General features: G+C 41.0%; 1 protein-coding gene across 1 annotated transcript in view; it reads left to right on the top strand.

The window, feature by feature from the left end:
• Positions 1–24530, top strand: part of DDX43 (DEAD-box helicase 43) — a 60327-nt gene that overhangs the window by 16710 nt on the left and 19087 nt on the right. The window contains exons 10-15 of the mRNA XM_050950749.1: positions 2426–2526; positions 9716–9781; positions 12360–12366; positions 14035–14039; positions 14583–14670; positions 20208–20335. Coding sequence (XP_050806706.1) covers positions 2426–2526; positions 9716–9781; positions 12360–12366; positions 14035–14039; positions 14583–14670; positions 20208–20335 — 395 coding nt within the window. The remainder of the gene's footprint in view (positions 1–2425; positions 2527–9715; positions 9782–12359; positions 12367–14034; positions 14040–14582; positions 14671–20207; positions 20336–24530) is intronic.

Raw genomic sequence — 24530 nt, 5'->3', positions numbered from 1 at the left:
ACGAGCAATTTTGTCACCTATGGCTTCTGTACTGGTCAGATGCATGTCCTCAGTTGAAGCCACCATTCAGCTCTCCCCTCTCTGTTATAAAACAATTGTATGCTGTTATCTGGAATTCTGCATTCACTTTTGATTATGCCATATCAGAAACTGTATAGCAGAAATAGAAGGTAATTTAGAGACGTATGATGAGAATGATTAGGAACATCAAAGAAACCTGTAGAGAGGAGACAGAAGAGGACACAAATGTATACAGATTAGTTAGTTACCTTCACTATTCCGTTCAAGTGCTCCTATTACCCTCTCTCAGAATACAAGAACAAAGAAACATACAATAAAACAGAAGAGAGACAAATTTAAAACTGATAAAAGTTGAGACTTCTCACACAGTTCCCAACTGGCCTGTGAAACTCTGTACCACAAGGTATAACTTCGACAAAGATCTTTTAGTATTCAAAAAAGGAGTGGACATTTATATGGAGAGAAAGAATGTCCAGAAGGTGGTATAGTGAATATTAATGTTTTGAAAGTGATATTAAATCTTATGCTTAAGGCAATAAACAGATATTCAACTGTTGGGGGTTTGGAAGAAACATTAACAGGAGGTTGGTTATCCTATCTGGGAGATGGGATACTGAACTTAGACAGACCACATGTCTGATCCAGTTTGGCTATTCATATGTTCTCTCCCCTCCTTCCAGCTACAGTAATAGTTCATTTCCTAGCCAAGGAAGTACCTTCTGTCCTATTAGGAAGGACACTGCCATACAAATAGCTAGCTGCTCTCTGTAACCCACAATAGAGATTCTAGCCTTTACGCTCCATTGGAATATGTATAATTAGTGAAGAACAACCTTAATTAAGTCTTTTGGACATGAAGGGTTAGTCAGAAGATTGAATTCCCCTCCTCAATCTCTCAGATGAGAGGTTATGATGGTCAAACTTATATTTCAGGGAATTCCAATGGCACTTCATTTTGATGAGTCGCAACTAGACTAGAACGTCCAAAAAGGAGAAAACAGGGATGAAGATAATCAAGGGAATGGCCAGAAAATCTCTGATCCTCCAGTATAAGAGAAGAGAGAACTTGGCCTTTTAAAAAGTAAATAAATAAATAAATTACCCCTAACTAAGCCTATAACTCAAACCTGAAAATTAAAGGAGGAAAGTCCAGTGGACCTGGTTCTTGTTGGCTTAGTGTTTTTACATTTGTATAGGATTCTGAAATTCTCACAGATGTGCTTACATTTCAGAAATGGAATGGATCATGAGTGAGGCTCAGATTTCAAAACCATTCCAATTAATTGAAAATCTTGTGCCCTCTTTCCAAACTAATTCCAATTCCCATAGTAGGGGGTGTATCCCTAAAGGACCCATTATTTCAGTGCAACACTTAAAAAAAAAATAATCAGATCTCTGTTTCCAGAGCAGATTAGATTGTTAAAGGCCAGGAGATTATAAAATATTTCCAAGTCTTTAAAAGTCAAAGATGTCCAGTTACCACTTAAGATACTGCTCTGTGTAGGATCATCAGTTTCGCTTGTGTGTGGCAGAAGATTGCTGGGGCTCAAATGATGGTCAGCTAGCCATATGTCCCAGGTGTAAAGACTCTCTGCTTTTCTGTGAGGAATCACACCTAACCTCAACCTCAGAGAGCCATTCTTTCACTGTGATTAGGATATTACTTTGGAGCCTTGACTCTTTGCAGGTGACATTGTTTGACCATTACGAGTTCTGATTCAGAGACTTAGACCTCAAAAACTAGTAATTTTTCAAGAGTACTGGGAAGGATCAAGTGATGGTCAGGTGCACTTTATCTAGTGGTTAAGAGAAGGCTGAGCTCAGAACTGGCAGGCCCCTTGAAAATGTTGTGATGAAATGTCTTTCTGCTCATAGCGAAGAACAAAATTAATATTTCTGGACTGATGTAGAAAACCTCTAATGAGTAAAATAAGAAATCTCACTTTAAAGTTTCTGAAGGAAACCCTCTTGATTAAAATGGTTGCATGGTTGGTTTTTTTTTCTGTTTTCTGTTACATAATCAAAACTTCTATTTGAATTTATATGCCAAACAAATCAGGGGGAGGAGGGAGGAAGGGGGGGAGAGATATAGGCCAGTGAAAACTATTCAAAATCCTGGGGTTCTCTGGCTTTTGTTCTTGAAGGTATGGTTAAAAGCATTTTTCTCAGAGAATTTTCCTGTCTAGAAATGTGCAAAGTTTGCCTTTCCATCAAGGAGTGGCACCAGAAACAATTTAGATGGTGAAAACTCAAAAAGAAGTGAATAGTTTTTGGAGTGGAAATGAATAGATTCTAAAATGGGTTTTTAGGGTGGAGTGTGAGAAATACCTCTTAAGGAAAGTCTGCTGTGTAGTGTCTTGCTGAAAACTTAAAGAATCATGGGAACTAACCTTGTTTTGCACAGGTTTTAGATGAGGCTGATAGGATGTTGGATATGGGATTTGAACCTCAAATAATGAAGATCTTACTAGATGTACGCCCTGACAGACAAACAATCATGACTAGGTATGTAAATGTTTTCAGTAGCTTAGAATTAAGGTTGGTGTCATTGTAAACTTGTATAGTTATACTTAATTTTAATGGTTCACGTTAGCACTTTTTTTTAATATAAACTCCTAAATAATTACTATGCTCATATTTATGGGACAGTGGATACCTGCTATAATCATTTTGATTTATCCTCTTGATGTCAAATTGGTTACTTATGAAACTAAATTCAACAAGAGAAATTTCAGATACTCTTGAATACTGACTAGTTGGATAACATCTTAGACTTCAGACACAGTCTGATAGATTGAAAAACTCCCATAGGCCCCTCTGGCTAACTTAATCAGTGATAAATCTTGGACTGAAGAATTTATGAGGGTATTTAAAGAGAGCCTGCATATTTGGATTTTTTAACTAATTAATTATGTGCTATGTCTCTAGGTAGGCTTGGAGAGGCATTCAGTACACTAGTAACTTGAAATTTTAATTTTTTTATTGTTTGTTTTTGCAAGTTTGTGATGCACATGACCACTGCAGATTGCCAGCTGCTGCTAAGTGTGGATATATGAGTATGCACTCTGCTTTTATCAGCCTCCCCTACCCCTTAGCTATCCCAATGGTCTTTTGTGGTAAGTCTCATTCTTCTCCAGTATTTGACTTCAGAAAGAAAAATATTTTATCATGTAGGGCACTGATGCAGAATCTTCGCAACACAGAGGACTTCATGGTAACCTAACAAGATTCCAAAAGCTGTAAATAATTTTACATAGGATTTAATCAGTAAAAAAGAAGTATAAGAGTAAGTTGCACAGCATCTCTGAATGTATTCTTTGGAGGCTTCAGGGGAAGGCATATCAATGGGAAGTCTGGCACTGCTTTGGAACCAAATTCTTGATGTCTGACTTAGAAGTGGTTGTGCACATAATGATATGGAGACTTGCCCATTGTTCAAGGTGTGGCATTTTGATTTATTCCAGTGCATAGATCTTTTTCATAAACAGCTACTTCAGAGAAGATCTTTTGTATAACTAAATAAGTCCCGTGGAGAGCATTTATAGAAATTCATTGTTTCCTTCATGACATTTGGGCTGAAGCTTAGTAAATCAGTCAGTTCTAACTGAATTTGACATCTCTTTGGGGCTCAAGTGAAAAATGGATCTGCAAATAACTTAGAACTCCTGTTTTACCTTGAAAGTCTCTTAGCTGAAGCTCAAACTTACCTTGAAGATTTTTGATTCTTGCACTCTAAATAGAACTGTCACTCACATTTTGAGAACTGTGGTATTGAGTGAGATGAAATAAATGGGTGGAAGCTGTTAACATAACCGTGTCACTGTCCAACACTAAATAGTGGGGTTTGGTACTAAGCAGACTGAGGTCTCTGTATACCATGGCGCAATCACCATTAAAAATCTTTTCAACCTTTTATTAAAGATGCAGAAAAGAAGGAAAAACAGTTAACATAATTGAAATGTAAAACATTAAGGCTTTTATTTTAACATCCCATTTTCCCTTTAGCTGGAGAGAGTTTTAGAAGGGAAAACAGCTCCTTGTTGGATAGTCTCTTGGATGGTGGTAACTGTACTTTTGGGGAAAAGAAGTTAACTGAGATGAGCTAGAGCTGCCATTGCTGTTAAAGTCCATTCTCATTTCATTTCACATGGTGGTTGGGATTCAGCTGGATTTGGTAGAGATGATGGTGATATCTGAGTCCTCTCTCTGGCCTGGTCTGGTCAGGACGTCTCTCAGTATCAGGGTGATGAAAGCCTAGGTCCCATGAGTTGGTACGGGTGGCAGCCATGATGGTAACTGTTCTGAGGCCCATTGCTGCTGAAATCTCAGATCACCTTAGTTAGCAAGAAGAGCTTTCTATTTTCTGCTTATGCCCTTGGTCTGCTCTTGCTATGTTGCCTAACGCCAGAGAGATCACAAATTTAGCAATGACATGGATGTTTCCTACATTGCACAACACATATCTACTGGGTCTCATCTAGTTTCAGTTATATCCAATTTGCTTGGATATTTGAGCTAAGATGAGTTGAGAGTAAACTAAATGTTATTTAAACTGTTAATGTTACATGCTGGAGTGACTACCTGGTGAGAGAAATGAAGGTAGCTTACACTTGTGTTGAAGCATTTCTTTTCACCTAGAGTATCTCCTATCTGAAGAAAACCTTTTGATTATCAAAGTTTTTCTTTGCAGTCATGTGGAAGAAACTATTCTTAAGTAAAAGTTTAAATTAATTTCAGAGGGCCACAGAAAACTTTGGATTGCATACTCAGAAGTTGTGCACTACAGCCTTAGGGTATAAAGCAGGGGTGGGCAAACTTTTTGGCCTGAGGGCCACATCTGGGAATAGAAGTTGTATGACGGGCCATACTCACAAAATTGGGGTTGGGGTGTGGGAGGCGGTGAGGGCTCAGATTAGGGGTGCAGGATCCAGGGTGGGGCCAGAAATGATTTCAGGATATGGGAGAGGGCTCTGGACTGGGGTGGAGAGTGGCGCAGTGAGGGCTCTGGCTGGGGGTGCAGGATCTGGGGTGGGGCTGGAGATGAGGAGTTTGGGGTGTAGGAGGGTGCTCCGGGGTGGGACCGAGGGTTCAGAGGGAGGGAGGGGGATCAGTGCTGGGGCAGGGGGGTTGGGTGCAGGTAGGAGTGCAGGCTCCAGGCGGTGTTTACCTCAACCAGCTCCCGGAAGCAACGGCATGTCCCTTCTCTTGGTCCTACACAAAGGCACAACCAGGTGGCTTTGCACGCTGCCCCGTCTGCAGGCACTGCCCCTGTACCTCGCATTGGCTGCAGTTCCCAGTCAGTGTGAGCTGCTGGGGCAGCGCTTGAAGCGGGGGCAGCGTGCAGAGCAGAGCCCCCTGCTGTCCCTATGTGTAGGAGCCAGAGAGGGGCCATGCCACTGCTTCTGGGAGCCATGTGGAGTGGCCCCCAACCCCGCTCCCCAGTGGGAGCTCAAGAGCCGGATTAAAATGGCTGGCAGGCCAAATCCCGCCTGCAAGCTGTAGTTGTCCCACCTCTGGTATAAAGTATTAAGTGTCATTGAAGAAACTGGATTTACCTATAGACAAACTCCCCTTTCCAGCAGTTTTCAGCTGACTGTGATATCCTTAAGAGAGTGCATACTAGGACATCACATTGAGTAGGAACTGAAAATCTGCAGCAAATATGTATTTAGTACTTTTGTGTTCTGCGGTTTTATCAATAGGTAATGAATGGAATGTCCTCTTAACCTTATTATTGAGACAATTCTAGAATTCTGGTATTAAGTGCTGAATGAACTTCTTAAGATGATCCAAGAATCCAGTTTCTGCATAAAAAATTTAGTACTTTCTGCACAATGTTAAATACTTGTACTATGCTTTTTCTTTATACCTGAAAGTTGGTTCACAGTAGATCAAATGTGAAAATAACTTAAACAACCCACATCCCTTGATATTTAGGTGAACACACAACTCCCATTGTAGTTTAACTGTTCCATGCTGCCAGTATTTCACTAAGTTCTTATTGTCCCCTTCTGTCTCACTTCCATACTTTGTGTGCTGTCATCAGTTTCCATTTGCTCACAGGAAGGCCTGCCGCTGCAGTAAACCATGACACCAGGAGAAATCTTGCAACCATTTTGACATCACTGAATATATTTAAAATCTGGGTATAGTTGAGTTATTACACAAACAATTCAAAGCTGTGAACTGGTATTTTATGATAACTATAGTTAAGTAGTAATCACAATCTACACAAGATAAATAAATAGCTTCATGACTCAGAGGTTGAGTTGAGTGCTGATATTTGACCCATCTGTCATCCGATATTTAACCTTGAAAAGCTGTGCATCTTAGCAATGTACTTGCTTATACATTATCTGCTGTTTAAATAGCATGTAAGCATCTGCACCCTATGCTTCCTCATGCTCTGGACTGAGAGTTTAACTTCCTCTGGCTAGTGATGGAGTGTCTCAGTGTATACCTGACTAGCTTACTGTCTTTCTTTGTTTTATTCCTTGGTGGTTCATTCTGCTTTGGGACCTTCAATCTAGTTCTCAATGTCTTGAGGAAACCACCTTTTGAACACATTGATAGCTGTCATTTTCTCCGTTTAACCTTTAAAACTTCATCTCTCATAGCCATCGCTTTGGCCAGGAGGGTAGAGGAATTGGGAGCATTTATGGCTAATCTACCATACACAATAATCTACTGAGACAAAATGACTCTGTCCCCATCCTCACTTCCTGCCTAATCTCATTGGACTTCCACATCAACAAAGACATTCAGTAAACCTTTTTTAACTCCAAGCCTTATGCTTCAAGGGAAGAAGCCAGCCTCCATACTCTAGAGGTGAGAAGAGTGATTTGCCTTCTATCTCAACAGGACTAAACCCTTTTAATCGTCCCCCAGACTCTGTCTCTTTCACAGAGAGGATGAAGGGGGCCCCTATTTCCCTATTAAAGTGGGTATCGGTATGCATCTTAGCTTGTTATAAAGCTTCTAAGTTGCACCCTCTGCCTAGGAGGATGGCCCATTCCACCAGAGCACAGTTCCTCTCTGTAGACCTACTTAATGTACCCATTGCAGACATTTGCAAAGCTACCGCATTGTCATTTGTGCACACTTTTTCCCAGCACTATGCTAGCGTTCATGTTTCTAGAGCAGATACAGCCCTTGGTGAGGCTGTTTTCTAAACTGTACAGACTTTCTCCTCAGCATCCTCCTCCATTACCAAGGCACTGCTTGGGAATCACCTGAAGTGGAGCATCCACAGAGACAATAACTTGGAGGAGGAGAGATTATTTACTTCTACAGTAACTAGAGTTCTTCTAGATGTTTTGTCCCTATGGGTGCTCCACTACTTGCGCTCTCCTTTTCCTCTTTTTGGAGTTCTTGCTGCTGGAATTCATGACTGAGAATGAATTGGAGCAGTGGCAAATCTGCATTTCCCTGTCTTGAGCACAAGGATGAGTAGAGTGAGAGTGCATGGACTGCTGACAGAAATCTGATTGAAAGCACAAGGTCATGCACAAAGTGGAGCACCCCAGGGACAGAATTTCTCATATTCCAGTTACTGTACATGTTAGTATCCTCTTCATATAGACTGGAATATGGTTTTAGAGTGAAATTTTATTGCTTTTCTTGAAGCTGTGAGCAAAGATTCAAATCGTGTGTGCAAGAGAGTTTTGGAGCAAGGGTATTAACTATACTTCATTACAATGAACTATACTTCATTACAACTTTAGCATGTTTATAAAACATGCTTTCTGTTTTCCCACCTGCATTCTAAAAACTGTACTTGAAAATATTGAATGTTTTAAAATGACTTCCCAGATGTAAAGAGGTAAATGAATGCTGATTGCATAGTACATCATACATTTCCTAATCGGATGCAGGATTATCAGGGACATAGTTCAAAATATATCAGAGTGAATTATTTTGTGTCTCAAGTGTCAGTATAAATCCTATTTTATATATTAACATGAATATCGATGTATGAACCTTTCAGTCTCTAACCACCAATCCCCTGCTTCTGTGAATTCTGGCCATTGCATGCCACACCATAACTAGCCACAGGAAGATAACCCTATTGTAGGAGAATCCTCTGAGGTAGAGAAAGCGTGACTGCTTCTGTGTTACCCCACTTTCTGTGGCTATCTAAGGTTTGTGAAAGGGAGAATGGAGACATGGCTGGGATTTTTCTTTGCCTCAGAGATCTCTAGATACTTTAGTAACATTTTAAGGCTGTTAACAGCTTGTGTACTTTTGTGAGACAAGCAAGTGTGGTGTTCTTCTACTGAAGAACATACCTGCAGTTCATAGATGGACTGACAGGCCAGAAGGAAACACTGTCATCATCTAGTCTGACCTTATGTATAACACTGGCCATAAACCTTTCCCAAAATAATTCCTAAAGCATGCCTTTTAGAGAGAGATTAAATCTTAATTTAAAAATTGTCAGTAATTAAGAATCCACCATGAACTTTGGTAAATTGATCCAATGATTAATTACTCTCGCCATTAAAAATGTACATCTTATTTCCAGTCTGAATTTGTCTAGCTTCAGCTTCCAGCCATTGGATCATGTTAGATTGAAGAGACCAATATTAAGTATTTGTTCCCTGTGTAGACTGTAGTCAAGTCTCCCCTTAATCTTCTCTTTGTTAATCTTAAATTGATTAAGAGCCTTGATTTTGGTCACCCCATCTCAAAAAATATATTTTAGAATTGTAAAGATGCAGAGAAGGGCAACAAAAATGATTAGGGGTATGGAACAGCTTCCATATGGGGAGAGAGTAAAAAGACTGGAACTTTTCACTTTGGAAAAAAGACAACAGAGGGGATCTGATAGAGTTCTATAAAATCGTGAATGGCTTGGAGAAAGTGAATAAGAATGTTTACTGCTTCGTGTAAGACAAGAATCAGGGGTCACCCAATGAAATTAATAAGCAGCAGGTTTAAAACAAACGAAAGGAAGTACTTCTTCACACAATGCCCAGTCAGCTTGTGGAACTCATTGTCAGAGGATGTTGTGAAGGCCAAAAGTATAATGCGGTTCAAAGAATTAGATAAGTTCATGGAGGATAGGTCCATCAGTGGCTGTTAGCCAAGATAGTGCATGGGGTTGCATCCATGACTATGTCCCTAGTGTCTGCTGGAAGCTGGGAGTGGATGACTGGATGGATCACTTGATGATTACCTGTTCTTTTCATTCCTTCTGAAGCACCTGGCATTGTCCAGTGTCGGAAGACAGGATACTAGGCTAGATGGACCATTGGTCTGACCCAGTATGGCCATTTGTATATTCTTAGTCTGTCGCTATAAAGTATGTTTCATAATTCTTTAATCATTCTTGTTGCTCTTTTAACCCTCTCCAATTTGTCAATATCCTTTTTGAATTGTGGGTATCAGAACTGGACACACAGTTCCAGCAGGGGTCGCACCAGCACCAAACATCGAGGTAAAATAACCTCTCCACTCCTATTTGAGATTCCATTCTTTATGCATCCCAGTATTGCATTAGCCCTTTAGTCACATCGTTGGACTGTGAGCTCATGTTCAGCTGATTATCCACCATGAACTCCAGGTTTTTTTGGAATTACTGATTCCAGGATAAAGTTCCCCATCCTGTAAGTACGGCCTACATTCTTTGTTCCTGGATGTATACATTTGCATTTAGCCATCTTAAAACATTAATTTGTTTGCTTGATCCTAGCTTTCGAAGTGATCCAGATTGCTTTTTATCAGTGACCTGCCTTATTCATTATTTACCACTCCCCCAGTTTGCGTCATCTGTAAGTGTTACCAATGATGATTTTGTTTTCTTGCCAGTCATTGACAAAAAAGTTAAATAGCATAGGAGCAAGCATGGGATCTCCTGTGGGACTCCACCAGAAACACACCTGGTTTCCCTTTCATAATTACATTTTGAGACCTGTCAGCCAACTTTTAATGCATTTCCTGTGTGCAGTGTTAATTTTGTCTGTCTTGTTTTTAAGCAAAATGTCATACCAAGTCAAATGTCTTACAGAATCTTAAGTATATTACATCAACAATATTACCTTTATCAAACTTGTAATCTCAAAAAAAAAATCAGGTTAGCTTGACAGGATCTATATTCCATAAACCCATGTTGATTGGCAGTAATTTATTATATTATCCTCCTTTTATTTTTTCTAATTGAGTCCTGTATCAGACACTCCATTATTTTATCTGAGGTCATTATCGGGCTGACAGGCCTACAATTACCTGAGTCTTTCCATTTACCTTTTCAAAAGTGGCACAACATCTCTTCCAGTCTTCTGGAAATTCCCTAGTGCCCAAGATTTATTGAAAATAAATGTTTTTCTTCGAGTGATGGTCCCTGTTGTATTCAGCTATGGATTACGTATGCATACCCTACATCTGGAGCCAAAGAATTTGAAAGTAGCATCCGTTGGTCTGCACGTGCGCCTTGCTCCCCTCATTGCTTCAACAAAGGGGATAAAGGACAAGATGGTCTGACAACCTCTCCAATTCCTTCTCATGACTGCATGGTTCAGGTGGGAACCTTTAGTGTCCACAGCTTTGGCTTCATTCTACAGAACAAGAATCATCTAATTGTGAAGAGTTGAATAGTTTTTAAAAGTTTTACTGTTTAGCATTAGATTAGTCTCCTAGGGGAACAAACCCAAGCCCCTCCAATGCCTCATTTGGGTACTGGACTGTGCCCAAGACTCCAAGCTTCTGACTCCGTGCTTCCTGCCTGCGATCCTTTTTGGTCAGCGACAACCACCAGCCCCATGGCTGGAGATGTTTGGGGAGCAGGAGGCCAAACACACATTTCATCCTCCATCTCCAGTGGAGGTAGTTATGTCTCAACCCCTTCCATAGTTGACGACTTCTGTCAATTTCAAGACCTCATGAAGTGAGTAGCTGACACTACTCAGATTCCACTCAGAGGTCAAGGATTCACAGCATAAACTGTTGGATCTCCTGCAGTCAGTAACAACTCCAGGATAGTCTTACCCATTATTGAGGCATTACACTATCTTAGCCAATTCCAGTCACAAACACCTGCTACTGTTCCACCAACATGTAAATTGTTCCCCCTAAAGACTCTGGGTTCTTTTGAGATAAATGAGCGGGTAAGCAACACTAGTTTTTTATCATATGGGGTAGAATTGGATGAAAGACTGGACCTTTGTGGACAGAAGCAAAGCCTGAACTATCAGGATCATGGCCAAATATAATTTTACAAACTATTGTAGATTTAACTGCCTTTATTGAACATATGCCACAGGAACATAGGGAGTAATTCTAGTCCATCTCCTCAGAGGGCCAATTATTGGCCAGGACTGCTCTTCACATATCCTTGGATGCTGCAGATGCTGCTGCCAGGTACACTTCTGCGGCTGTAGCTACGCTAAGGGCATCGTGGTTCAACTGTCAGGGTTTCCAAGGGAAGTACAGAATACTATTGAAAATCTCCGCTCTGATGGTTGGAAGCTTTTCTCGGAGACTACCGACAAGTCCTTGTACACGCTGAAGGACTCTAGGGCTCCTTTGAGATCCCTGGGCATATACATGCTTACAATAAGAGAAGATTTAGTAGGTCACCAACTTCCCAGAGATTGCATCTTTCTAAATTCTCTGAATTCCATAGATCCACCAAAACCCCTAGAAAAAGACCTACATTCCTGAGACAGAGAGAGAGGGCCACTCATTTGCTCTCCATGACCACTCAGTCATCTTCAAAGCAACAGTGGTGATGGGTTGGTCAAGGGTTCATATCCTCCCACACCTCTGGTTTTACAGCTGTCCATTTGCTCACCTCCCCACCTTCGAAGACCCTCTTTCCCATCCGAAACTTGATTTGGCGTGGGATCCCTACAGACAAGTGGGTCATAGAGGCTATACCATCATTTTATATCACACTCTCCCTTCCAGCCCCCTTCTCTGTCCCTCTTAACGGACCCCTCTCTTAAGCTTTTGAGATAAGTGAATATTCTTTTAGATTAGGAATGATAGAACTGATTCCATCTTCTCACAAGGGCAAAGGGTTTTACTCAAGATATTTCCTTGTGCCAAAGAAGGGCAGTGTGTGGAGACTGATCTTGGATCTAAGACAAGTTTGTAAAGGCTCAAGCTTACAATGATGACCTGGCAGCTATAATTCCTTCACTGGAGGAAGGGGATTGGTTTTCAGGCCTCAACCTACAAGATTCCTATTTCTATATAAAGATACACCCATCCTGTAGGAATTACCTAATGTCATTATAGGCCAGGATCATTTCCAATACCAAGTGCTTCCCTGCGGCCTTTCTTTAACCCTAAGGGTGGTCTCAAAGGTTCTTACATGCAACAAGAAGCAATCCTAGTCTTTGTGTGCCTTTGCAACTAACTACTCAAGGAACATTCCTATGAAGCAGTGCTGTCTTCCACTCACACAGCCTTTGATCTGTACTAGGAGTTGGATCTTCTGGAAAAGGTACAATAATCCATGTTAATTCCCTATACGGAAGATACAGTTTATAGGGGCATCCTGATAACCAGGGCCTACCTTACCTTAGACAGATTCTTAACTCTGTCAAGTCTGGCACATGCAATTCAGGAGAGCTCTTGGACCACAATTAGGAACTGTCTTCAGCTCTAGAGATCCATGACAGCTTGCACCTTTGCAACTGATCTCACAAGGCTGTCTCCTCTGCATCCAGGGTTGGTTCAGAATGATCTGTTCTTGAAGTGATGGTCCCATGTGTATTCCACACCTGGGCACACATGCGCTTAGTTGAAAAGTTTTCTCCAAGCAGCATCCATTGACCTGTACATGCTCAGTATGTCTCCTTGTGCTCCCTACCGAGGGCATATGGGGTGGTTCAGCTTGATGTCACTCCAGTTCCCTCTTACCATCTCATGGCCTGAGTCAAAACCCCTATTCCACCTTCACTCTTCTTTCGATTAGAGAGTTGTTGTATAATTGTGTAAATAAATTGTTTTTCATAGTTTTAGTATAGACCCTCCCCAGTTTGGGGGGGACATCCCCTCGCTATCCAAGGACTATACCTAGGATCCCAGGCATCAAGAATGGTCTCCTGCCCTCATTCCTTTTTTATCAGCATCGACCATCAATGGGGCCTCTACTGTCTGGGCAAGGCGCACATCTTGGTGAAGTGCGGCATCTGAAGTCTTTCCTGCCCAGAACAAGAGAGGCCCATGAGCTCCAACTCCACAAGTTCCTGAGGAAGAGGCACTAAGGCCCTGGATGCACTCTGATCCTGGCCAGGAGGACCCCCCCACACACTGTATAGCAGCCTCTACTGACCAGTAGTGCTCCTCTGAGCATGAGCTATGGGGCAGAGCTGCCTGCGCCAGAGGCCCGCTACGAGAATAAGAAACACTCGTAGGAATAAGAGCAGATCCCTGCATCGGACTGCTCCATATAGACACATACCCAACCTGTCATGGCTCAGAGAGGGAAAGATGTCACTTGTGGATCCAGCGGAACTACCATCAAAGGCCCCCCGGCTGGAGGGTAAGGCAAAGAAGAAGCGAGATCCATCCCTGCCACCTGGTGACCTGGTACTGGGGACGTGTAGAGCGTTCCTCTACAACTATAGCTCTGGATGCTCTGTTGCTTCCGTCTGACCAATATGCAGACCAGTTGGCTCTGACTACTGATTCAGGTACCTCTGGAGTCTGTGGGCACCCCAAGGACTCAAGGACCTACAGAGACATTCCTGACACCAGAGAATATGTTTCTGCCATATCTACAGTCTCTGCTCCTCTCAGGCCTGTCTATTCTCCAGGACATCCCCACACCTGAGGATGAGCTGCTGCTCCTGTTGCAGCAGAGGCCCCTTCCTCATTCATTGGATTGGGACCCACTGTTTCTGACAGAGCTGTCATCCGACTCACAGGAGTCCCAGTACAGACAGAGAGCATCTCTGCCACTGCACAGGAGTCCAGAGAGGCAGCCAAGGCACCCTTATCCACATATCTGTAACATTTAGAAATTCCAAGAATGTTTTAGTTCTGGCAGCACGAGCCCTCCAGCATATGTTACTCCAATTGAAGTCCCTCATGATCACACTGTTTTTTTTTCCTGCACATTGTAGATAAGCATGTAAGGAAGTGTTCACCTTCCCTAGTGTGATTTTTTTTTTTTTTTTTGGTGGTCTGTAGCGGACACCAGCTAGTACCCCATCTTGTGTTTTGTCTGTTAGGACATTGATCCAGAAGCCTTCAAGATGACTTTCTTCCGAGTTATCAGTGACTCGGAAATAGGTAATGCCATTTTTGACAGAGTGTCACTCCTCCTCCCCTTTTGCTCATTCAGTCCTTCCTAAATAAGTTATAACCATTGATTTTAATATTTCAGTTGTATAAATCATCTCACCAGGTTTCAGTAATACCAGCTGAATTGAATTTATGCTCAAATGAGCAATTCCAGTTTTTCTTGTTAAGATTAGTACATATGCATGACAGCTATTGTGGGTATAAGACCTTGCTGAAATATATTGGGAGTGTGGGATGGATGAGAGGATCGTATTGGAGACCTCTTACACTTCTAAAAATGTATTTTTTTTCTTCCCTCCCACCAGTGCTACTTGGCCAGATGGTGTTCGCCGCCTTGCAAAATCGTATTTGAAAGATCCTATGATCGTATATGTCGGCACTCTTGATTTAGCGGTAGGCTGATTTTTTTTTTTAAGTTACGTAATTTTTTGTAGTTGCACATAACTTTGAATGTTTTGGAGCATTCAGATAACACTTCATTTAGTTAAAAGCATAACCTAGTCTGGTCTTTCACAACATGCTCCAAGTAGGCAGAAATCAGTGGTATTTTAAAAGCTTCAGTAAAAGCCCAGAATGCATCTTAGAACTGTAAATGAAAAAGAACTTTGTGATAAGAATATGAGACATGCCAAAGAGCATTTAGTCTCAGCTTTTGTAATGGACAAATGATGAAATAAAATTTATGAAGTCTCTCTAAAGCATTAATTTGGTTAATAGTAATGTATTTCTCCACCCATAAACAGACAACTTCAGTAGTAAATATTTCATCAAAATCTACCTAGTGGCCAACGGCTCATGTATAATATTATGTAGCCACACATTGCTATGAAAGTGCCCTTTTTGATTATGCTATATCATTTTCATCCAGAATTGAATTTTTTATGTTTAAAAAAAATTCTAGCTCTTGGTTACAAAAATGACCTTTAAAATGTGAAAACAATGTAAACATGATGCTCGAAATATGCAGACAACCTGTCATAGCTCTCAGAGGTGTAAAGTTTCCCCCTTATCTCTGTTTTTGTATTGACTTTGAAACCTAACACATTTAAAAGTCAACTGCATGAGTGCTTATTTTAGCAGCGACATCAAACTGAAGTATTTAGACATATTTGAATGTAGTGTCAGATACTGGGTTGGGGTGAAATGCATTCAAAGTTTGATTTGGGAGAACATGGAAGAAATGTATATGCCATCTCCCTAAATGTGAAGTCACCTCTACCCTTGCCAAAAAGCAAGAGGGAAAGATGTGCTATTTCCCTAATATCAAAAGCCTCAACTGGATGCCAAAAAAATCGTTTTTCACCGATGCCAAAAAGATTAATTACCCCTTATATAGTTGCTATATCTTCCAAAAGCTTCTACAATGCATTTTTAATTTTTGGACTGACTGGTTATAGATTGAAATAACATTGTATTGAAATGTTATAGCAGCTAATGGTTTGGGTTTTTTTACGCTTGTTTTATAACTTCACTATAACTAATGAGAAATTTGAAAGCATTTTACTCACAATTTTATATGGCTTGGATGTTCTGAAATTTATCAAACTTGCAAATAGTGCGTGTGCTGTTTCACCCCTGCTTCGGCCTGCATGCATTAGTGCCATAAGGAAATGAGTATTTCTCTTTTCACAACCAGATTTTTTATTCTAACATTGAGCTTTACCTTCTGTAGATCAGACTCCAGGCAGGACCTGGATATTTTGTCCATCAGAACAAGACTTGGTTCAGTTCTTTATGTGATTTCACTAGTTCCCTCCTGCTTCCAGGCAGTTTTTTCAGTCCTTTTCCTTCTACAATGCAAAAAAGCTGTCTTCCTCAATGGTCTGCCAACTTTGTTTTGATGAGTGATGCCCCCTTTTATCTTTTAGAGGTTCAACAATGGCAACTCAATGTCTGATCTCCATGTAGCAGATTTTGCTCTCTAGTTACCATGTAAATATCATAATAGCACAGTCATAGGGTAAAAGGAAAAAAAAAATTTGTCAATAAACCGTTATAATAAAGTAAAAATTTTGTCTTACCACCTGCCTACCTTCTGGTTTGTTCGCCTTTCCCCGTCCTCTGTCATTATTGTTTGTTGGTTTGTTTGTTTGTTAGTGTAATTAGTATTAGTCATGCCTATTGGCCCCCAAACAAGATTAGGACTTGCATGTGCTAGTCACTGTGCAAATACATATTAAGAAAAGTCCCTGCTTCAAAGAGCTAACAATCCAAAGAGCTAATACAGAGAAAGGGAGAGAGTATTATCACTGCCAGTTTACAAGCAGAGAACTGAGTCACAGTTGACTATAGTTTATAAGTGACTATAAACCTGTGGGCTAATCCACTAGCCTGATGAGATCATGCTCCAAACAACTTCACTATTTTAGTTCCTCTACTCAGTACTTTTCTTAACTTAGAAAAAGACTTTTAAAACAAAAGCTCCTCAGGGTATTCACTCAGGCCTGGGCTACACGGGGGAGGGAGGCGGGGGTTGGCGATCAGCGTAAAATACACAACTTCAGCTACGAGAAACTCCACCAGAGAGGTCCTTTGGGGCTATCTGCCTGTCCCAAGTCAGGATAAAGGAGGAGGGTTGGGCGTGGGGCTAGCAACTCCATCCTGTAAAAAATCAACCTACTACAGAAACGCCAACAATAGAGACAACAGAGACTTTTACCCTGGAAAAAGAAGGGTCTTCAACTTGAAGATGCATGACACTGGGTGGTAAAAGCCGTGAGGAAGCCACTAAGCCGATTACCCTTCTTGCAATCAGGAGGATTACCATAGGCACATGGAACGTGAGGACCATGTACGAGTGAGGAAAGATGGCGCAGGTTGCAGCAGAGATGAGGAGACATACACTACGTAAGCAGCCAATTAACATCACCAGACAGGCACTGCGGTGGAATCCCCAAGGCAAGCGGAAAAGAGGCCTTCCAAGAAACACCTGGCGACGTGACCTTCAGGCTGATAGCAAAAAAAATGGGCTATACTTGGAACCAGCTAGAGCGAATGGCCCAGGATAGAGGACTCTGGAGATCTGTGGTTGGCGGCCCATACCCCGATTGGGGTGACGGGCATGAGTGAGTGAGTGAGTGAGTCAGCTACGAGAATAGCATAGCAGAAGTTGATGTATCTTAAGTCAACTTACCTCGTGTCCTCACAGTGCGGGGTCGACTGCTGCCGCTCCCCCGTTGACTCCACTTCCATCTCTCACCATGGTGGAGTACAGGAGTCGATGGCAGAACAATCGGGGATTGATTTATCATGTCTAAACTAAAAGCCACAAATCGATCCCCGATCGATCCCTACTCGCCGATTTGGTGCATAATGTAGATGTATCCTTAGTCCTTCTCTAGGGATTCGCAACTCTTTGCAGATGTCTCCTATTCTGGGCCTTCTTTTTGATAAATGCAGAGATATCCCTCCAGGGTCCTTCCTTTAACCCTGTGTTGTTATACCAATTATACTAGACCAGTAAAAACAAGCAGGATCTTATTAAAGGGGATAAGACATTTGTCACATTTATTGTCAATACCATAATAAAATAAAAGATAACCGCAAACAATGTTGTTTGGCTACTTATTCCTATGATTACTTATATTATATATGTATCCATTCACAGAATCATTCATACAGGTTCTATATAGATATTATAGTTACCAGCCTGAAGTTGCTTGTGACAGAATACTGGCTAGGTACCCTATACACAAGAGTGGAGCCGAGTCCGGGTCAGGTGCACCTGATGCTCCTGGAGGCTGGCAGCAGAACCATAGACTCAAAGTCCTCAGTCTTTAGAGTCCAGTTTTATAGGGATTTTTCCCTATGTTAGTTCATGGGAGTTGTTTCATTCTGCTGTTGCTTGATCAATCAGCAGGTGGCTGGCTCCATTCTGTCAGATGTTTGTTAGGTGCTTGGGGTGGATTCCAGTTTGCTCTCCGGGGGTCATCTGGTTGATTCCACTTGACACCTTCTTCGGCCGACACTGAATTTTTCAGGCTGGTAACTCCCTAACCATTCATTCATCATTTAAACTAGGCACTCATTCACATACACTTTTTATCTTTAGATAAAAATGAATTTACAGAGGTGGGGGTCTCTATTTGTAGTAATTATACAGTTTTGCCTGAGGCATAGGGTCAATTGACCGCTTGCCCGCTGAGTCAATTACCCAATTTAGCAGCTTACAGAGTCAATTGACAGCTCCCCCGCTGAGTCAATTGACCAATTTAGCACTACAAAGTTTCACTTAGAGAACAGGCGCTTAGAGTCTATTGACATTTAACAAGTTTTATACAAAGTATCTCTTTGGCTTCACACAGACACAGCTATTTCTAACAATAAATCATTACAAATTTACTTCTAACATAAACCTTAAGTTCCAAAGTAGTAATTAACAATAAATCAATAAATCATTTCTCACATAAACCATGTTTAATATAAACCTTTAAATATCCCTACAGTGTCTCTCCTGTCTGGTCTTTTGCTGAAGGAGCAGGAATTCTCTATATGAAATTTCCTGTAGGGTACATGACTAGGGTGAAACAAGTGACGTGCAACTACAGCTCCTAGTTTTACAGGGCTCATGACTTTAACAGGGGCAGTAGGATGCATGCATGTTCCCAGAGGTCCAGTACCCTATTACATTGATTTGCTCAAGGTCATACAGGAAGTATGTGGTAGAAATGGGAACTGAACATAGGTCTGAGTCCAAATCCAGTGTTTTAATCACAGGATTCTTTCCTCTTTGCCATGTCTTTTTTTTTTTTCCAGACCATAGTATCTTTGGGTAGGGAATGTGCCTTTCCACCTGTATAGCAACTAGCACAATTTGAGTGCAACCAGAAACTACTAATAATTACAAAGGTAATGTGGCAATCACCACTTTTCATAGTGGTAATTGCCACATTACCTTTGTACAGGGGGGAGGGATAGCTCAGTGTTTTGAGCATTGACCTGCTAAACCAAGGGTTGTGAGTTCAAATCCTTGAGGGGGCCATTTAGGGAACCGAGGTCTGAAAAGAAAAAACAAAAAACTGGGGATTTGTCCTGCTTTGGGCAGGGGGTTGGACTAGATGATCTCCTGAGGTCCCTTCCAACCCTGATATTCTATGACAGGACGTTCCTTCCCAAAAACAGCAGACTGGAATCTGTACTCTCAATGTTACCAAACTTCTATTGCATCTTTACAGGCCTCAGATATTCATATCCTTTGCAAGAGCCTTTCTTGCTTGGAAAGTTAGCCTCCTGGACAATGTTCCCATATGGAGAAAGGACTTTAATGTCAGTACTACGAAAGAGATCATTTAGCGACTGTCTTTGTGTTTGGCTTCCCTCTTAGACTCTAAATTTTGTGTCGAGCTATGGCTTATAAGGCAGTGGCCTGAAGACATGTTTGCCTAGCAGCATGGACTACAGATGCCCAGATCAGCCATTTTATCTCAACCTCCATATTTGCTGGAGGAAAGTTATGTTTTGTTTTTTTTGTTTTGTTTTTGAGTTAGTGAGTAGGTCTCTTCCCTCTCCTCTTCAGTCAAATGACACAAGTCATCCTTTTGGAAATACTTTTTCCCCCCCCAAGATTCATCAGATGAGACAATTAGTCAAAAGGATGTTGAAACAATACAGAAGTAGATCTAGAGCAAACTCCTCCAGACTGCCTCTCACTAACAAGACATAAGCATGTGCCTGCCCTCTGAAGCTTACAGTTAACTTGCTTCTTCCCAGTTCTGCTTAGAGAAGAATAGCAAACTTATCTTTCTAGAGTTTGACATAATCACCATAGACTATTTAAGAGTCTCTCCTGGTGTCATTTATTGACAAAATCAAATATATCAGTTTTGAAGTCGGTGGCCTGAGGTATTGTAATGTGAGAATTAATTAACTGGACTGAAGTAATTTTGTTCAGATTTTGTTTTTACTTACCATCATTTTTTCATATTTCACAGGCAGTAAATACAGTAGAGCAGAAAGTTATTATTATCCCAGAAGAAGAAAAGAGAGCTTTTACACGCTACTTCATTGATACTCTGAAGCCTAAGGATAAAGTCCTCATATTTGTGGGAAAGAAACTTACGTATGTAATTGTTTAACCAATATTACATTCGTCTAGTTTGCTGTAAACTCATTATTTAGAAATTAATCAGTTATTCTCAGATCAAAATTACTATGACACTCAATTACTTTCAACCACATTGTAGTGTTAATATTGACTTACTGTATTTCACCAGCACTATACATGACCATTGTATTTTACGCAAGTTCTCTGGTATCATAAAACAAATATGCATTGGAATGTGTCTGCACTGTGTTTACTTAAAATGGGCTTTAAGATTTTCTATACTCTTCACCAGCAGTTCCCTTTGGACCACACTTGCACTTGCCCCTTTGTGACACTGTACGTGGAACGTACATGTAGCACTGTAAGCTCTGACTGACCTCAGTTCTTTCTCTACTGTCTTTGGTCTGGGATGGAATCCGCTAGCAGAGCCCGCTTTTCCTAAGGTTCATCTTTGAGTGATTGCTCATGTCCATTCAACTTAGGTGTGCATGCTCGCCACATGCACCAGTGCCAGAAGCTTTCCTGGACTCACTCAAAATCCTATCTTCTTTTGTTAATAAACTTAAATCAACCGAGTGCTGTTTGAATTGAAGTGATTGTTAACTCAAGTTAAAGCACTGAGCTGTGTAGTTTGTCTCTCTACAGGACCGAACAAACCTTATTTTTCTGAATGGTCCAGGAACATAAAAATGGCCATACTGGGTCAGACGAAAGGTCGTCAAGCCCAGTATTCTGTCCTCTGAGAGTGGCCAGTGGCAGGTGCCTCAGAGGGAATGAACAGACACACAATCCCAGGTTCTGGCAAACAGAGGCTAGAAACACCATCCCTGCCCATCCTGGCCAATAGCCATTGATGGACCTATCTTTCATGAACCTATCTAGCTCCCTTTTCAACCTCATTATAGTATTGCCTTTCACAACACCCTCTGGCAAGGAGTTCCAGAGGTTGACAGTGCATTGCATGAAGAAATACTTTCTTGTTTGTTTTAAACCTGCTACCTATTAATTTCTTTGGTGGCCCCTCGTTCTTGTATTATGAGGAGGAGTAAATAACACTTCCTTATTTACTTTCTCTATATCACTCATGATTTTGTAGACCTCAATCATATCCCCCCTTAGTCGCCTCTTTTCCAAGCTGAAAAGTCCTAGTCTTATTAATCTCTCCTCATACGGAAGCCATTCTATACCCCTAATCATTTTTGTTGCCCTTTTCTGAACCTTTTCCAATTCCAGTATATCCTTTTTTTGAGATGGGGCAACCACATCTGCATGCAGTATTCAAGGTGTGGGCATCCCATGGATTTATATAGAGGCACTATGATATTTTCTGTCTTAAATTATCTGTCCCTTTCTTGATAATTCCCAGTGTTTGCTTTTTTGACTGCTGCTGCACATTGAGTGGATGATTTCAGAGAACTATCCACAATAACTTCAAGATCTTTCTTGAGTGGTAACAGCTAATTTAGACCCCATCATCATATATGTATAGTTAGGATTGTTTTCCAATGGGCATTACTTTGTATTTATCAACATTAAATTTAATCTGCCATTTTGTTGCCCAGTCACCCAGTTTTGTGAGATCCTTTTGTAGGTCTTCACAGTCTTCCTGGGACTTAACTATCTTAACTAGTTTTGTATCAGAGGGGTAGCCGTGTTAGTCTGGATCTCTTAGTCTTAGCTGCTTGAGTAGTTTTGTATCATCTGCAAATTTTGCCACCTCACTGTTTACCCCTTTTTCCAGATCGTTTATGAATATGTTAAATAGGATTGGGCCTAGTACAGATCCCTGTATTTACCTCTCTCCATTCTGAAAACTGACCATTTATTCCTACCCTTTGCTTCCTATCTCTTAACCAGTTACCAGTCCATGAGAGAACCTTCCCTCTTATCCCATGACGGCTTATTTTGCTTAAGAGCCTTTAGTGAGGGACCTTGTCAAAGGCGTTCTGAAAATCCAAATACACTATATCCACTGGATCTCCTTTGTCCATATGCTTGTTGACCCCCTCAAAGAATTCTAGTAGATTGGTGAGGCATAATTTCCCTTTACAAACCATGTTGACTATTTTCCAACAAATTATGTTCATCTATGTGTACTATAGTTTCAACCAGTTTGCCTGGTACTGAAGTGAGCCTTACTGGCCTGTAGTTACCAGGATCACCTCTGGAGCCCTTTTTAAAAATCTGCATCACATTAGCTATCCTCCAGTCATTTGGTACAGAAGCTGATTTAAATGATAGTAGTCCTGCAATTTCACATTTGAGTTCCTTCAGAACTCTTGAGTGAATACCAGCAGGTCCTGGAGACTTTTATTGCTGTTTAGTTTACCAATTTTGTTCCAAAACCTCCTGTTATGACACCTCACTTTGGGACAGTTCCTCAGATCTGTCGCCCAAAAAGAATGGCTCAGTTTTGGGAATTTCCCTCACATCCTTAACAGTGAAGATCAATGCAAAGAATTCATGTAGTTTCTCCACAATAGCCTGATCGTCTTTGAGTGCTCCTCTAGCATCTTGATCGTCCAGTGACCCCTCTGGTTACTTAGCAGACTTTCTGCTTCTGGTGTATTTAAAACAAATTTTGCTATCACTTTTGGAGTCTTTGGCTAGCTGTTCCTCAAATTCTTTTTTGGTCTTTCTAATTATATTTTCATACCTCATTTGCCAGAGTTTATGCTCTTTTCTATTTTCCTTATTAGGATTTATCTTCCACTTTTTAAAGGATGCCTTTTTGCCTCTCACTGCTTCTTTTACTTTGTTATTTAACCGTGGAGGCTCTTTTTTGGATCTCTTGCTATGTTTTTTTACATTTGGGTATACGTTTAAGTTGAGCCTCTATTATGGTGTCTTTAAAGTTTCCGTGCAGTTTGCTGGGATTTTACTTTTGGTACTGTACCTTTTTAATTTCTGTTTCACTAACCTCCTCATTTTTGTGTCGTTCCTCTTTCTGAAACTAAATGCTACAGTGTTGCGACCCTGTGGAGTTTTCCCCACCCCAAGGATGTTAACTTTAATTATATTATGGTCACTTTTACCAAGGAAAGTGTTGGACATAGCAAAGCACATGGTTTTGGGAAAATTCAGCACTAGAGAGTGTTGGGCTCATTTTCCCAATCATAACCAAGGCTGGTAGAGACCGGAGTGTGGCTGTGGTATAACAAGTGGGCTGCTGGAGTCAGAGCTATGGAACCAGGGTGGTTTATAACATAGATACTCATTGCATGCCTGTTTGGTGTGTGGGAGCGTCCAGATAAGGGAGGTATAGCTGTGGAGCATTTTAAGGCACTTATATTTTCAGGGCAAGTGATGACACAACTCCTCACTGGACAAGGGTTACACCCTAGAACATGACAATGTATGACAACTACCTGTTGTAGCATGTAACACCCAAGACTACTATAACAAAATTAATGAAAAATGTTTCTCTTCATGTTATATGCATTGACAGCATTTTCTAGATGCTGTGAAAATGACTATGGTCAGTTTCCTATTAGGCTAAATCCTTTACAGAATAATAGGGGAGAGGAATATTTTCAGGCATTAGAATATGTGGTTGTTAAACTACTAATTGACTGGACTCTGCCGGGCAAAATAGTTGAAATTACTTCTAAATTTTTTAATTAAAATAGATCTCAAATTGATATACCTCCTAAGACAGTGGTCCCCAACCTTTTCGTCTGACAGGCGCCAGATGAAGGACCGTGGTGGCGGTGGAGCACCTGCCAAAATGCCGCCGAATTTCTGCAGCATTTCGGTGGCGATGCCTCTCGATGACGTCGCTTTTCGGCGGCAAGTGACGTCTTTGAGAGGCATCGCTGCAGAATTGCGGTGGCATTTCGCGGATGCTCCACCGCCGACCAGGACGCAGGCGCATTTAGATGCCCCCGTGGGCACTATGGCACCAGCGGGCATCGCATTGGAGACCTCTGTCCTAAAATAATAATACCTTAAATTATTTCCAATACTTTTAGTCTGTTCAGATATTTTTGTGTCTTTTTGTATGTTATCACAATTTTGCTTACATATTACTAAAGTATCGCTTTTAAATGTGTTAAAAATCTGATTTCCTTTTAGGATACTCTGCTAATGTAGTCATATTTACTATTATAAGACTATATACTTTCTCTCTTGACTGATGTATACTAGAATCAATATTGAACGTAGACATGACAAACCTTTTTATTCAACTATAACAGTATGAGATATTTAC

This window comes from Gopherus flavomarginatus, chromosome 4 (genome assembly GCF_025201925.1).
Source record: "Gopherus flavomarginatus isolate rGopFla2 chromosome 4, rGopFla2.mat.asm, whole genome shotgun sequence".
Taxonomy (NCBI): Eukaryota; Metazoa; Chordata; order Testudines; family Testudinidae; genus Gopherus; species Gopherus flavomarginatus.
Note: the sequence above shows the minus strand (reverse complement) of the source record. Positions and strands in the feature narration are given on the sequence as shown.